This window comes from Pogona vitticeps, chromosome 6, assembly GCF_051106095.1.
Source record: "Pogona vitticeps strain Pit_001003342236 chromosome 6, PviZW2.1, whole genome shotgun sequence".
In the NCBI taxonomy this organism is placed as follows: domain Eukaryota; kingdom Metazoa; phylum Chordata; class Lepidosauria; order Squamata; family Agamidae; genus Pogona; species Pogona vitticeps.
In genome coordinates, this window is record NC_135788.1 from 5942516 (window position 1) to 5956335 (window position 13820).

Consider the following 13820-nt stretch of genomic DNA (forward strand, 5'->3'; position numbering starts at 1 on the left):
AGGGAATCTCTCTGCAGTCTTGCATGGTTACTGGCTTTGATGGGGACTGTGTTGGTATTTCCCTCTGGGTGTGTTTGCCATTGGTGTGTCAGCGCCACCAGCTGCTCTTGCGTGCATGAATGAGCCCGGAAGGGCCTGCATCCCCAGAGGTTGATCCAGGTGTTTGATAAAAGTGTGTGCCGGAACTGCACGGGGCTGGACTGTGGCCAAAAAAGCTCTGCCCGGACCCAACCCAGAGGGGACGGGCGGTTACCGTATTTTTCCATGTATAAGACTATACTTTTGTCTAAAATTTTTAGAATAAAAATTGAGGGTCGTCTTATACACGGAAGTAAGCGGAGGAGAAAACAAAAGTAAGTGAAGGGGAAAGCAGGGATCAAAGTGATCCTGCAGGGCGTTGATCCCTTTCCCCCTACACTTGCTAAGTCCAACTTAGATTTCTTACTTTTGGGTTAGAAAAGGGGGGGCGTCTTATAAAAAGAAAAATACGGTACTTTGAGGCTGCAAATCCTGACGCTTACATCTTGGGGAGCAAACCCGGTTAGATTGACGGGGACCTGCATCAGAATAAACCTGCTTGTGCTATGATGGGCCTCGTAATTGCTAGAGGAGGCTTTGCGGCCTCAACACCTCCTTTTCCTGAAACGTTGTGCTGTGTTTCTGGGCATTTTGCATTTTCCCCACTTCCCTGCTCGAGAGTGTCGTTCAAACCTTTGCTGACCGTTCGCCCTCCGGGGAGTTTTGGGGTTCCATGATTCTCAGCCAACGTTGGCCGTCACCATGCAGGGAACAGGTTGATGGGAGTTATAGTCGCATCCTTCCAAAAGATACTGTTGTGAAGGAGGTGGGTGGTTACCCGCCCTTCCAAGCAGTAGGGTGAAGGATAAATGCAGGATTAATGGGTTCGTAGGCAAGGAAGGACACAGGGCAGAGGGGGTGTGCCCTCAACACAATGGCAGTGTAGAGGGATTTCCACAAGCAGGCAATTACCTTTCTCTTCAGGCAGGCTTCCCCTTAGTGATCGGCAAGCCTGTGTTCACTTGTTGTATTCTGTTGTTTTAAGTGTGTACAGTGGTGCCTCACTTAGCGATTGCTTCGTTTAACGATGAAATCGCTTAGCGATGACTTTTCGGAGCGATCTTGCACTCTTTTTAACTATGGTTCCTATGGGCGATTTTCGCATAGCAATGTTTGGGACCATGCTTCGCATAGCAATGACAGTTTGGGTCCCCCTGTTTCGCTTAACGATGGTTTTGACAGCCTCATGTTGGCTGTTTTTTAAATGTTTAAAATGTTTAGAAATGTTTAGAAAGTTTGAAATCATAAGTGCACTTAATAAACCCTTTGTTAAACTAATTTGACTTTGTTCCAACTCTTTTAAATTTATTGTAATTTTCCCCCCCATTAAGATGCATTGAATAGGTTTCAATGCATTTCAATTGAGGAACCGTGTTTAGCGTAGCGATATTTCCTGTGGCGATTTTCGCTTAAGGACGGCAATCCGTTCCCATTGGAACAGATTATCCGTTTTTCAATGCATTTCTATGGGAAACCGTGTTTCGCTTAGCGATGAAATCGCTTAACAGCGATTTTTGGGGAACCAATTATCATCGTTAAGCGAGGCACCACTGTATTTAGTTTTGATGTCCTTGATCATTTTTTAATATTCTTTTTTTTAAAAAAATATTTGTATACTCCCTATTTTCTATATATTGTTTTCTCATTGTTATAAGCTGCCTTGAAAAAGGTGTGGGGTAGAAATATTTTAAATAAATACATCTCTTATGTGCTTTCTTCCGGGGAGCGCATGCGTTGCTTGTGGCCTGCAGGAGAGGGAGGCAGGCTAAATCTGGTGCAAAATTGGAAGGAGAGGTACAAGGCTTAAAAGAGGAAGAGGGAAATTCTGAGTTTTGAAGGAGAATCCCCCTTCCAACAAAGCAGCTGGTGGAGACTGGCATCTCGTCTACAAGTACCCTGTTTCCCCGAAAATAAGACCTAACCTGAAAATAAGCCCTAGGATGATTTTCAGGATGCTCGTCATTTAAGCCCTACCCCCAAAATAAGCCCCAGTGAAGTGAAACCCTACCTTCCACCCTTGTGCAGCAACCGGAAGAAGATGACAGGACTGTCTTTGAATAAACATAGATGGTTGTGCATGAAAAAAAAAAAATAAAACATCCCCTGAAAACAAGCCCTAATGTGTTTTTTGGAGGAAAAATTAATCTAAGACCCTGTCTTATTTTCAGGGAAACACGGTAGCAAAATTGCAGGGCCTCATGTGGCTGCTTCTGGTGAATATTTAACTTTTCTCGTAGCCAAAGGTGGCCTTTGGTAAAACAGGCCGGCTGTATATTTAATCATTTAAAGGCCGTCCATGCCTCTGGCAGCTGCCTTGGATGTCTGCGCAGTGTTTGGAAGGCAACGGAGGAGGCTTCTCATGGGGTTCGTATTTTGAGCGACCGTCCTGCAAGGCTTCAAATCGTCTCCAGCCGCCGTTCCAAAACCCTGGGATGGCTTCCTCAGGGGTAGAACGATCCGAGTGATTTAAAAGACTCCACGCCATGAAGGCTGGATGCTAAAATCCACTGGCATTTGGAAACAATGGGGTGCCTGTGATGCGAAGCTGTGCGTTCGGCGTAAACGGCAGCCTCCGATCAAAGTGGGCAGCAGTCCATAAAAGCTTCCGCCCAATGTGTTAAGTGTTGGGTTTTTTAGGGTGCCATAGCCTCCTCTGTTGTTGATTTTTGTTGCCCATGAGGTGAATGTGAAGCCTCTCTTGGAAGTTAAAAAAAAGGCAGGGAAACCTTCTGCAAGCGGCGAAAGGTGCATGACAAGGATCTGCCTCTTCGCTTTCTTAATTTTTTGATTTGCCGTGCGAGCGAAAATTAAGCCACACGTGCCACGTCGTTGCCTCTTTTAAGAACACAGACACAAACAGACAGACGAAAACTGTGCCCAGACGACGGCGCACCCAGCTGTAAGCCTTCTCAGTGTCTGGTCTGTCAAAGAGTGCAAGACGGCGATCTGTCTGCCCTTGACACACACACACACACAGAGAGAGAGAGAGAGAGAGTCTTGCTGCGAGGAGGCTGGTTCTTTTACATCACTGCAGCCTCTGGCGGACGAGCTGCGTCCGGATCGCTGGGTTCCCTTGGTGCATCCTTTGGTTTTAGGTTGTTCTGCTTACGTTGCGGTGAAACTGGTGTGTGCATCTGTGTCTTGAGTCACTTTTGTGAGTCATTGTTGCCTCGCTGCGGTGTCTGGTTTTTGTGTTCATCCAAGCTCAGATAAGCAGGCAGTAATTTTAGCAAGTGGCGCTCCCTGCTTTGATGTCGTTGAAGGCACGACTCTTCCAAAGTCTGAAGAATATTGCTCCCCAGACTGTAGGGGTGGGGAGGGGGGCATGCGCGCGCACACACACACACCTCTCCCTCACCTTTCCCCCAGTTCTGGACTACGAGGCGGCTCCTAAGATGAATTAAAAACAGATTCAGGCTGAAGTGCAATGCTTTATAAAACTAAAGCATGCTATTTAGTTATCCTAGTAAAAGCAAGTGCCCAATGAAAACAATTGAAAAGCAGAACTGGACCCCCCAAAAAAATAAGAAAGAAAAAGAATGTAAATTTACAACACTCGCCATTAAAAGACGCACATGCACCTCAGTAGCCAAAATATTTACTTGAATTAACAAAAAAAACTGGGCCCACCAGTTGAGATTGATGATAGTGGGAACTAAACTAACTTCCCTTGGCTGGGAGTTTCACAGGCAAACGGCAGCCAAGTAGAAGGTCTTCTATTGTGTCCTTCCTATACAAGCCTGTAAGGGTAATAATTATAGTAATCATGTGCTGTCAAGATAATTTTGACTTACAGTGACCCTTTTTCAGGGTTTTCCAGGTACAGAGTAGTGCATTACCATTCTCTTCCTCTAGGGGCGCTCTGGAACTCTGCAGCTGGCCCAAGGCTACCCAGGCTGTTTTTTTCTCCCTGGAGGCAAAAATGGGGAATCGAACTCGCAACCTAGACCCCTGAGCTATTCAGGGTAATAGGAAAGAGGTAAAGCCCTCCTCCAAAGATCTTAAGATCCTGGCAGCTTCTCTTCGCCAGCCTCCCGATAAATATAAATCTTTAATTTTTAAAAAAGAAGAATGACAGAAATCCACTCCTTCGTTAGTTTCTCTGCTGGAGTTTCTAGTTTCTTCCCCTTGTTTGACTTTCTCGGTTGCAAGCTTCGGACTGAGATGCTCTTTGTGGCGGGGGAGGGGGACTTTCGTGAACAGCACCCTAAGCGTTAAACTCCAGCCCCGGAACAACGCAAGACTAAAAATAAAACTTAGCTTTACAGGTGACGAAAAAGTCTTGAGAAGCCCCAGGAAAAGTCGCTAGAGGAATCAAAACAATCCTTACGTTTGTTTAGGTTGCAGGTCAAAAAAACACATCGTTGCGGTTAACCCAATACATCGAGTAGGAAAACACTCCCTCTGGAAAAGCCCCATAGTTTTGTTCCTGACATATGTGAGTCATGGACTCTGCTGGCTGATTTTCTGAGGTCCGCTTTTGCTAGGTAAAGCGAGAGAGACTTGATCAAAGCCTGAAACTTATCTTTCTTGGAAGAATCCTTCAAGAGACAGTGTAAGCAATATACTGTATTTTTCTGTGTATTATACTTTTGTCTAAAATATTTAGAATAAAAATTGAGGGTAGTCTTATACCCAGAAGTAAGCTGAGGAGGGAACAAAAAAAAAGTGAAGGGGAAAGCAGGGATCAAAGCGATCCTGCAGGGCTTTGATCCCTTTCTCCCTACACTTGCTAAGTCCCACTTAGATTTCTTTCTTTTGGGTTAGAAAAGTGGTGGGCGTCTTGTACAAGGGGGTGTCTTATACACGAAAAAATAAGAATGCAGGAGTGGTTCCTGCTTTCTTGTTCCTTAGTGTGAGGGCCATCCAGGAACATGCCACTGAAATGAACGATGCCACCTCTTTGCTTGTTTTCCTTGTGAAATCGGGGGCCAGATCCATGATATCGGACACTGGCTGGGGGATTATGGGAGCTGTAATCCATAGAAGTCGTTTGCCTAAACTTTGGGCATCGAGGTGGGGGTGGGCCAAATGCTACTCGTCACCACCTCCTGCTCAATGGCTTCCTTGCGAGTGTGTGTGTCTTGTTTGAGAACTGACTCCTAAGAAGCAACAGGACAAAATTGTCTCAAAAGCTTCTCGTCATGATTGTGTTGGGTGTTTTTTTTTCCTCTTGCTCCTTTTCTTTCTTGGGACACTTCAGCATGAAATGAGGAGCATGGGGTGATCCCCTGCGGCCCCTTCAGCTTCAGCTTAGCACCTGTCTTCCAGTGGGGAAGGGCAGCTGTTTCATTTTCGGCTGGCACAGCAGGACTGAGCCAGGGTGGGGTGGGAGGGGCGCGTCTGTGTGAGACAGCTCTTCCTTGCGTTTTTGTGGAGGGCTTGGATGTTCCTGTACCGCGTTCCTAACATGCGCGAGGCTGCGTCTTCCCACAAGGGATTCCTCCACACGATGTGGTTCTCTCTGTAGAGTGGCTTTGTGAGTTGGCGTGAGCGAAAGCTGCAGTCACGTCGAGAGGGGTTGAATTAAAGGCACGCTCCTTGTCAGAGCACCGACGTACGTGGAACTTTCTCTGCCCCCACGGCTGTCTTGTGTTTGGGGTCAGCACCTCTCCTCCCCACCCCTCCAAAAACTAGCCTTACGATCAGGGGATAAAGCACTCTCTGTGACTCCTCGGATGGGATTCCCAGGTTTCGACGGGTTTTTGAATTAAAATCTTGCATTTGTTGCAAAAGGGAGCTGCTTTCCATGACACCTTATGCCAAACTGGACATCTTCAAGATGCCACAAAACTCTTGGGTTGGAATCCTCTTCGTTTCCACTTGGTATGCCACAAACCGTTGCCCATGCGCCTGTCTGTGCAACAGACGGAACCCAGCTGCTTCTTCAGAAGCGCCAGTTGGCGTGGTTCAGTGATCAGGAATTCTGGGAGTTGTAGTCCAAGAACATCCAGGCACTCTGGAGGAGGACTGATTCTTCCAGAATATTTTTTTTTAAAAAAGAGAGAGATGAATGCCAGCTTTTAAAGAGTTTGGCAACTACTGTATTTTTCCATGTATAAGACGCCCCCATGTATAAGACCCCCCCCACCTTTCTAATCCAAAATTAAGAAATCTAAGTGGGGCTTAGCAAGTGGAGGGGGAAGCAGGGATCAAAGCCCTGCAGAATCACTTTGATCCCTGCTTTCCCCTCCACTTGTTTTTGTTCTCAGCTTACTTCCGTGTATAAGACGACCCTCGATTTTTATTCTAAAGATTTCAGAAAAAAGTATAGTCTTATACACGGAAAAATACAGTACTGCCTGTGTTTAGATGTTTTAAACATGGACACACATCCCTTGCCACCAAACTGCGGATGAACGGCCAAATATATCCACACATGCTTTCTTAGAGCTGGCGTGAGGGAACTGGTGGCCCTTTCTTCTTTGGGGGGGGGGTCATCCAGGAAAGCTTACTAGGGGAGAAGCCCCTTAATGTTCTCTAAAACGGCTTGAAATCTGACATCGAGGAAAAGAAAAATGTCTCGTGTGTTTCTCTGGATTCTGCCAGTGTCATCCATGGTCATCTCCGTGGTCCCTAACGATGGTTTTTTCCTTTCTTTCTTTTCTTCCTCCAGTTCTATGAAAGTCCCTCATTAACCATGACGGGGGTGTTGAAAAGAAAATATGACGAACTGGAAGATGATGCCCCGTACTCCTCTTCCTCATCCTGCTCCCCTTTCTCCTCCTCGGCCTCCTCTGCTTCTTCAGGGTGGGAATCGGATGAGGAAAACTCGCACGGAGCAGGAGGGATCAAGCCCAGCTTGGCCTTAAACTCTGAATTCACCCGTAAGTATTTATTTATTTTTATGTTCAACTATATGGCCTTCATGTCTTCCTAGGGAGTTTGGATGGCATTTTCTGATTCCTTGTAGTACAAGTCCCATTGTTCTCCGTTCTGTGAGTTCCACTTAACAGAGACACACACACCTGACCGCCACCTAAATGTGGCTCATCTCAAAGAAAAAGGCTCTTAAAAGTGGAAGGTTTTCAGGCTTAGCTAGGCCTAGCTTCCTGTTCAGGAAAAAAAAAAACTCCCAGTGAGCACTGGGGCAGGAACTGGAAACTTAGGGGGTGCTAGGCCGAGCTACACCTCAAAGCCTTCCATTTTGGGTCCTGTTCTCCCAAGTGAACCACATTTAAGTGTCTGCAAATCAGGAAGAATGCCCAGAATGAGGAATTATGGGATTTTTACTAAAAGAAATCAAAAAATCTTATCCCTAATATGGCTTCCCCCAAAGTTACATTCCCCCCTCTTTTAATAACAAAACCTGGTGGGGTAGATGAAGCGCCAAGTCTGTGATTAGCCCTTTGGGGGCCAGTGGGTGTCATGGCTACGTGGGGATTTGAACCCTCGTCCTCGCTATCCCTGTTGGCGTCTCTAACCACTGTACTGTACAGTCACACTTTCCAGCTTCATACCGGCACAGTTTGTCTTGGTGATGCTCCCAGGTCGTGAGAATATATAAACCGGGACATGAAGTTGTGTGTTTTTTAAAAATACGTTTTTAAAAAGTCATAAATACTCCAGATGGATTTAATTTAGCGATTTGAGGGACTTAGGCAAGGCGAGAAAAGTTGTCCTCAGCTGAAAGAAATGATGGACGGGGGTCTCTGAGGAACAGGAAGGTGTTGATTTGCATGAAATGCTGTTTGCATACTGTCTTTCATGCAAATGAGCTGTGGAGTATTAGTTTGCCAGAGAGTAAAGATCATTGATGAGTTTGCACTCGGAATGATGAATGTCGCCTTCTTCAGACATTACTTCTTGTTGGCTTGAGTGGATAGTGTCTTAATTGTGAGAGCCGTGATTAATTCTTCTGTTCAAACGCTTCTAAAATAAGCAGTTACAGACTGACGAACTATCTTTAGACTCTCTCTCTCTCTCTCTCTCTCTGTGTGTGTGTGTGTGTGTTTTAACGCCTCAGTGAATAAAAGTAGAATCTTTTCATGGACAATCCAGTTTACTCAGCCAAGGATACACAGGGTGCGAAATTCACATTTTTTAACTTGCGCTCTGCTGAGGTCTCTGAAGTTCTTCACGGTCTTACAGCTACATCCTGCAGAAATAACCATCTGCTGCTCTTCTAACGAAGGGTGATAGTTTTAATCACTCCATCTTGTTCCAGACTTCTGGGAATATTTTGTTTCTCAGGTCCACTTAGCAAACTGTGTGCAAACCTGCTGCAGCTTCAGAATGCCGTCGGAAGAACGGGAACAACAAAGAGTCTTTCTCTGGCTTTTGTGCCGGAACAATGAACTTTCTGTGTTTGGTGGCTGAGCCTGGTTGGGGGGGGGGGGAGACCTTGCAAACAGTCCGAGGGAAGAGGAATGACTGCAGGCGCTGAAGTATAATGATGAGGCTGATGACCACAACAATAACAAAGAGTTAACTTGCTGTTTCCTTCCACCACTCTCCAGAAATGATTATCCATTTTGAATTTCTTGAGCAAAAGCTTAGCAGAGGTTTTCCCTTACTGTTAGAAGTACAGTGGTGCCTCGCTAGACGATGATAATCTGTTCCACTGAAATCGCTGTTTAGCGAAATCATTGTCTAGCGAAAAGCATTTCCCCATTGGAATGCATTGAAACCTGTTTAATGCGTTCCAATGGGGAAGAATCGTCGTTGTCTAGCGAAGATCGGCCCTAGGAAAGCCGCTTTGCGAACCACCGATCAGCTGTTTAAATAGCTGTCTTGCGAAGCTTAGATCCCAAAAATACCCGTTTCGCGAGTGCGGAGGGAGCTGTCAAAATCGTTGTCTAGCGAAAATCGGTTTGCGAAGCAGGGACCAAACATTGTCCAGCGAAATTCCCCCATAGGAATCCCTGTTTTGCGAATCGCTATAATGATCGCAAAAAGTCAATGTCTAACGAAAAAATTGTCATGTGGGGTAACTGTCTAGCGAGGCGCCACTGTAGGGGACTTTTCAGTAGCTGGTGGAAATCCAAGTGGTCATTCAGGTGTGAATGACCGCTTGGTGGTCATTCTTGAACGACCAAGAATGGTCATTGTCCTGTTCATCAGAGGATCTTTGGTGGGTCTGCAGTAATCGCCGATCCCGACAGCCGTTACAGGCACCTTTACTCTGTGGGCAGGGTGATGCTGCAAGAAGTGTTTGGAAAGAAATGCAGACGTCAAACCTTCCTGAACCCCCCAGTAGAGGAGTTTGGGGGCCCAGGGAATAACCCCGCTGTCGTGTCATCTCCATGCCATTGACTTGGGTCTTCGTTTCCTTCGTGAAAAATAACCTGATTTCTTCTCGTTGATTCGTCTGTTTTGCTTTGAACCGCTCCATTTCGGTTTTTCAACACATATGGCAAGATTAAACGCCGCAAACTTCACAGTCGTTCAAACTGTGTAAGCGTTGCATACAAACTTAGGTTTCTGTCAGCAGTATTGCTGATGAGGAACTTTTTTTTCTGCGTGTGAAGGATCAAGGTGATAGTACCTTAAAACGCTAAGCTTGCCATCTTGCCAGAGCAGACCCTCTTTGAGGAGGGAGGGGAGAACGGGCACTGGAAACTGGTCACTATAGATACTGCATTTTTAATCCTCTGCTTGCTGACTCCATAGCAGCTGTTGCGTTTTTTTTTTTTTCCTTCCCATCTCCCCAGAGAGGCCCGGGCCTCATTATTTAATATAAGGAAGAGTTGTGCCAATTTTAAGTAAATGGATTCCAGATCGATCTGGCTAAACCAGCACAAACATGTATCACAGATGTACTTAGATTGGTTTGACCCCTGCATATCTCTCCGTTTAATGGAATTCTGCAAATTGCCATCTTAAGCTAAACTGCTGGAAGCTAAGCAGGAACCATTATTCATAGGAGGGAGAGAGAGAGAGAGAGAGAGAGCGCCAGCCGGGTGTGCTTCGGAGTGTGTGTTTCGTCCAAATTATTTTGCTCGCTTTAGAAATGCAGCGGCCCATGCCAACTGCGTGGAGGAAGCACCGGATCTTTTCATGGGGGTGTAATTGAAATAAATAGATCAGAGCGGAGGGCTGCATAGGCGCAGGCCCTCTGATGTCTGCATGTTATGGCGACGTGCAGCTAATTTGCATGCAATTTGCATAACCACCGCAGGTGTCAAGGCACAGCTGGTGGGCATGCTGGGTTTACTTTGTGATTGTTGTTCTGGAATTCACAGTCCCAAACAAGGACACGAAGCCTAAGATGACTGAAGTAGGGCATAACAACGATGCCTGGTTGGATCTCTTTGGATTCCTGTTCCTGTATCTTTTGTGTATGAGACCTGACTGAGCATTCAACTTCTGTCCGTCCGTCCGTCCGTCCGTCCATCCATCCATCCATCCATCCATCCCTCTATCTATCCATCCCTCCATCCCTCCATCCCTCCATCCCTCCATCCCTCCATCTATCTATCTATCTATCTATCTATCTATCTATCTATCTATCTATCTATCTATCTATCTATCTATCTATCTATCTATCTATCTATCTATCTATCTATCTATCTATCTATCTAGCCTCATTTTTTGTTACTGATTTTTTCCAGCTGGTGTGGCTAACTCTAGGGCAGTGGTTCCCCACCTTGGGTCCCCAGATGTTCTTAGACTAAAAGTCCCAGAAGCCTTTTCACTGCTTAGTGGGGCTGGCCAGGATTTCTGGGACTTGTAGTCCAAGAACATCTGGGGAACCCAAGGTTGGGAATCAGGCGATTCCCAGTTTGGGAATTTTTTTTTTTTTGCATGTTCATGGGGAGGTGAAATTTGAACCCAGGTCTTCCCTGCATTCACTTTGCACACTCAGCTGGTTCCAGAGCTGCAAAGCCATCTGTGCAGTGGTTGAACAGTTGTTCACATGGGCTTGACGCAGTTTCTGCCAAACTGTTTTGGAACCGAACCCCAAACCTTCCAACGTCTCTCTTTTGCAGACGGCTTTGCTGCCCCGTCTCTCCGTCTTCCTCGATGCACCTGCGTCGTTTGAAAGTCTCTCTCTTGGCAGCTTATTTTAAGCTTGCACAAGCCGAGAGAGGAAGCACCTGAGGGCGAGGGAGCAAGGTTAAGGCATTAAACTTTTCTGTTGCGGCAGGCAGTTTTAAGATCAACCCCCGGCACTTGAGCTGGCCCCGTGTTTACGCTGGGATCACCTGCATCAAGATTAACTGCTCTGCAGCTGCTCTCCGATTAGTCCCCGGAGAATCAGCCATGGATTTACGGTTCCTCCCAGCGGACGGCAAAGGAAATGTCATCAAAGCAGCTGTTTTGATTCTCCCTCCCTCCCTCTCCCCCTCCGTTGCAAGCCGCAGCAACAAAACTATTTGGGTGTCTTGTGTTTTCAGACGGTTAAAGTAACGGGCAATGAATATTTCGTGTTCCTCGGTTGCTAGCTGGGACAACAACTTTCTTTGGGAAAAATCACGAGCCCGGCAGGCACGCTGGGACATGCACCGATGCCTTGTAGAATGAACTGATCAGAAGCACAAACCACCACCCCCCTTGCACATGTGAGATTGTGTCTGTCTCCAGGCTGAAATCGGAGCCGGCCCAAATCTATAGCAGGAGGCCACGTGACGTGGCCCTCTAGGGGACTGGCTGTAAGGCTTCAGGATGGCACGTGGGTTGGGAGAGGAGGAGGAGGAGGTGCCTCCGGAGGTGGGGGAGAGAGTCCCGAGCGAGCGGAAAAACGTGAGCCGGCTTTAGACGTCCGTCTGATCTGGCAGCTTGGCCAGGAGGTGGTGGTGCTTTCGAGCCTCCCCGGTTGGGGAGGGCCATAACGGCAGGCGAACAACAAACGACCTTGCAAGGGTGTGGGAAAGGTTGCGGAGAGTGAATCTGAAAAAATCCTTTGAAAACCCAAAGATTAACAGAATTGCTAAATGTGTGAGATTTTATGTGTAAATACAGCTGCTCTGGTAAAAGAAATGGAGGGAGGCTGAGCCCCACCAATGGAGGTGAATTAACAAAGCAAATGTGTGCAGGAAGTCTCTCTCTCTCTCTCTCTCTCTCTCTCATATTTTGCCTCCGTCCTTTCCCTCTCAGCCTGAGTTGCTCGAACACGTCGTGAGTCAAATGGGAGGGGAGCTTCTCCTTTAAGATGAAAGAGGGAAGGACACGCAAACCTTCTCCACGGTGTTTACATTCCTTTGGCAGAAGGTTTCCAGTGCTTTCCAAAAATGTGACTGGCTTGTTAAGCAAACTTAAGCAAATAAGGCTTGTTTAGGGTATGCTTTTGATTGCAGGGCTGTGGTTTGCCTTGGTATGGTGTTATAGGTTGGGCATTTTCCTTCGTGCAAGACCGGCGCGCAGCACTGTTGATCTTGCACACACACAAAAAGGGATTGTATTTTCATTTGCCCCTCATAGGTGACAATTTACGCCGCAACTGGACATAGAAAATGTACTGTTTTGGAACGATGGCAGCAGACTGTGCTAGCTGAGGGGTTCTGGGAGTACTTGCAGAAAGTAACTTCCCCAGGCCAGACTTGCTAAGAAAATAGAACATGCTTGAGAGGATGATTTTCTGCTTGTGGGTGTTCCTTGAAACTAGTTTTGGCAGCGTTAGGCATCGGGTTAGAAAATGAAAAATTTCTGGGGGGAAAAATCTGAAAATGTTTCACTTCCTTTTTCTCTCTCTCAACGGCTGGAAAAGTAAGTTTCTAGTCCTCATGAGTGCAGAGGAGAATGAAAACGGAACAGTGAAGGTGCACCTTCCAAAATGGGCCTAATGCCGCATGATCGTGCCATGGATTATATGGCTCACATATCTGAATAATCTTAGAACTGCAGAGCAGGAAGGGACCCTGTAAGAATGATCTTTGAGTCCAGCTCCTGTCATGGAAGTCCAGTGGAGGAAGACTGGAGACCTAAATCGCTGAGCTATCCAGAATGAAGGGCAATGATCGGTGTTTTACCTCCTTTATGTTTTTCTCTCCCCCCCCCAGCAACCTCCATCCTGAAGAGGAGCAAGCGGTTAAAACGGAACAACGTGGAATTTGACCGGGTCACCGTGTTCTACTTCCCGCGTTGCCAGGGATTTACCAGCGTGCCGAGCCGTGGGGGCTGCACCCTCGGCATGGTGAGCAAACACGGCTTCTCCCGAGAGTTCACGCTGGCGGAGTTTTCCAAGGAACAGGAGATGGTTCGACGGGAGAAGCTCAAGGAGCGCCTGAAAGAGGAGAAACTGGAAGCCTTGAAGTGGAAGGTAAGAGGCCGGGCATCTACTTTGCACGTGCAGTCTCCAGTTTAAATAGCGAAATCATAAAATAAAATAAAAAGCATTGAAAGCCAGTGTGGGATAGTGGTCAGGGTCAGAAGATCGGGGTTCAAAACCAAATTTGAATGAGCCTGAAACCTGATATTGGAAGGACCACTCGGCCAATAAACCCTTCCCAGGTTGGGATCCTTGAGAAGAGCTGTACAATAGTGTTTTGGGCGGAGAACAATGGGATTTGTCTTCCGAGCCACCTGGAACGTGCCAGGTTGAAGAAGCCCGGGCAATTATACCCATGTGGCTGTGGCTACTCTTTTCTCAAGTCTTGGAGAAGCTGCTTTGGGGTCTGCCAGCAAAGACAACCCGCCTGAGAGGTGTGAAAGGCAGAGCCTTTTCTGTGGTGGCCCCACTCCTTTGGGATTTTGTCCCCCGAGAACTTGGTTTGGCCACCTGCTCTTAGTTGCCCACTTGTGCTTACAGCTAAGCTAGGATTTGAACTCTATGTCAGATCCAACACAAGACAAGGGGACCT

The 13820-nt window shown here is 46.8% G+C and overlaps 1 protein-coding gene across 2 annotated transcripts in view; it reads left to right on the forward strand.

The window, feature by feature from the left end:
* Positions 1-13820, forward strand: part of CSRNP1 (cysteine and serine rich nuclear protein 1) — a 33416-nt gene that overhangs the window by 12765 nt on the left and 6831 nt on the right. The window contains exons 2-3 of one of the 2 annotated variants that reach the window (XM_073002838.2): positions 6695-6905; positions 13020-13279. In XM_073002838.2, coding sequence (XP_072858939.2) covers positions 6719-6905; positions 13020-13279 — 447 coding nt within the window. In that variant the 5' untranslated portion in view covers positions 6695-6718. Of the gene's footprint in view, positions 1-6694; positions 6906-8972; positions 12030-13019; positions 13280-13820 lie in introns of those variants that run through there. The other variant, XM_073002840.2, reaches the window with a different exon arrangement.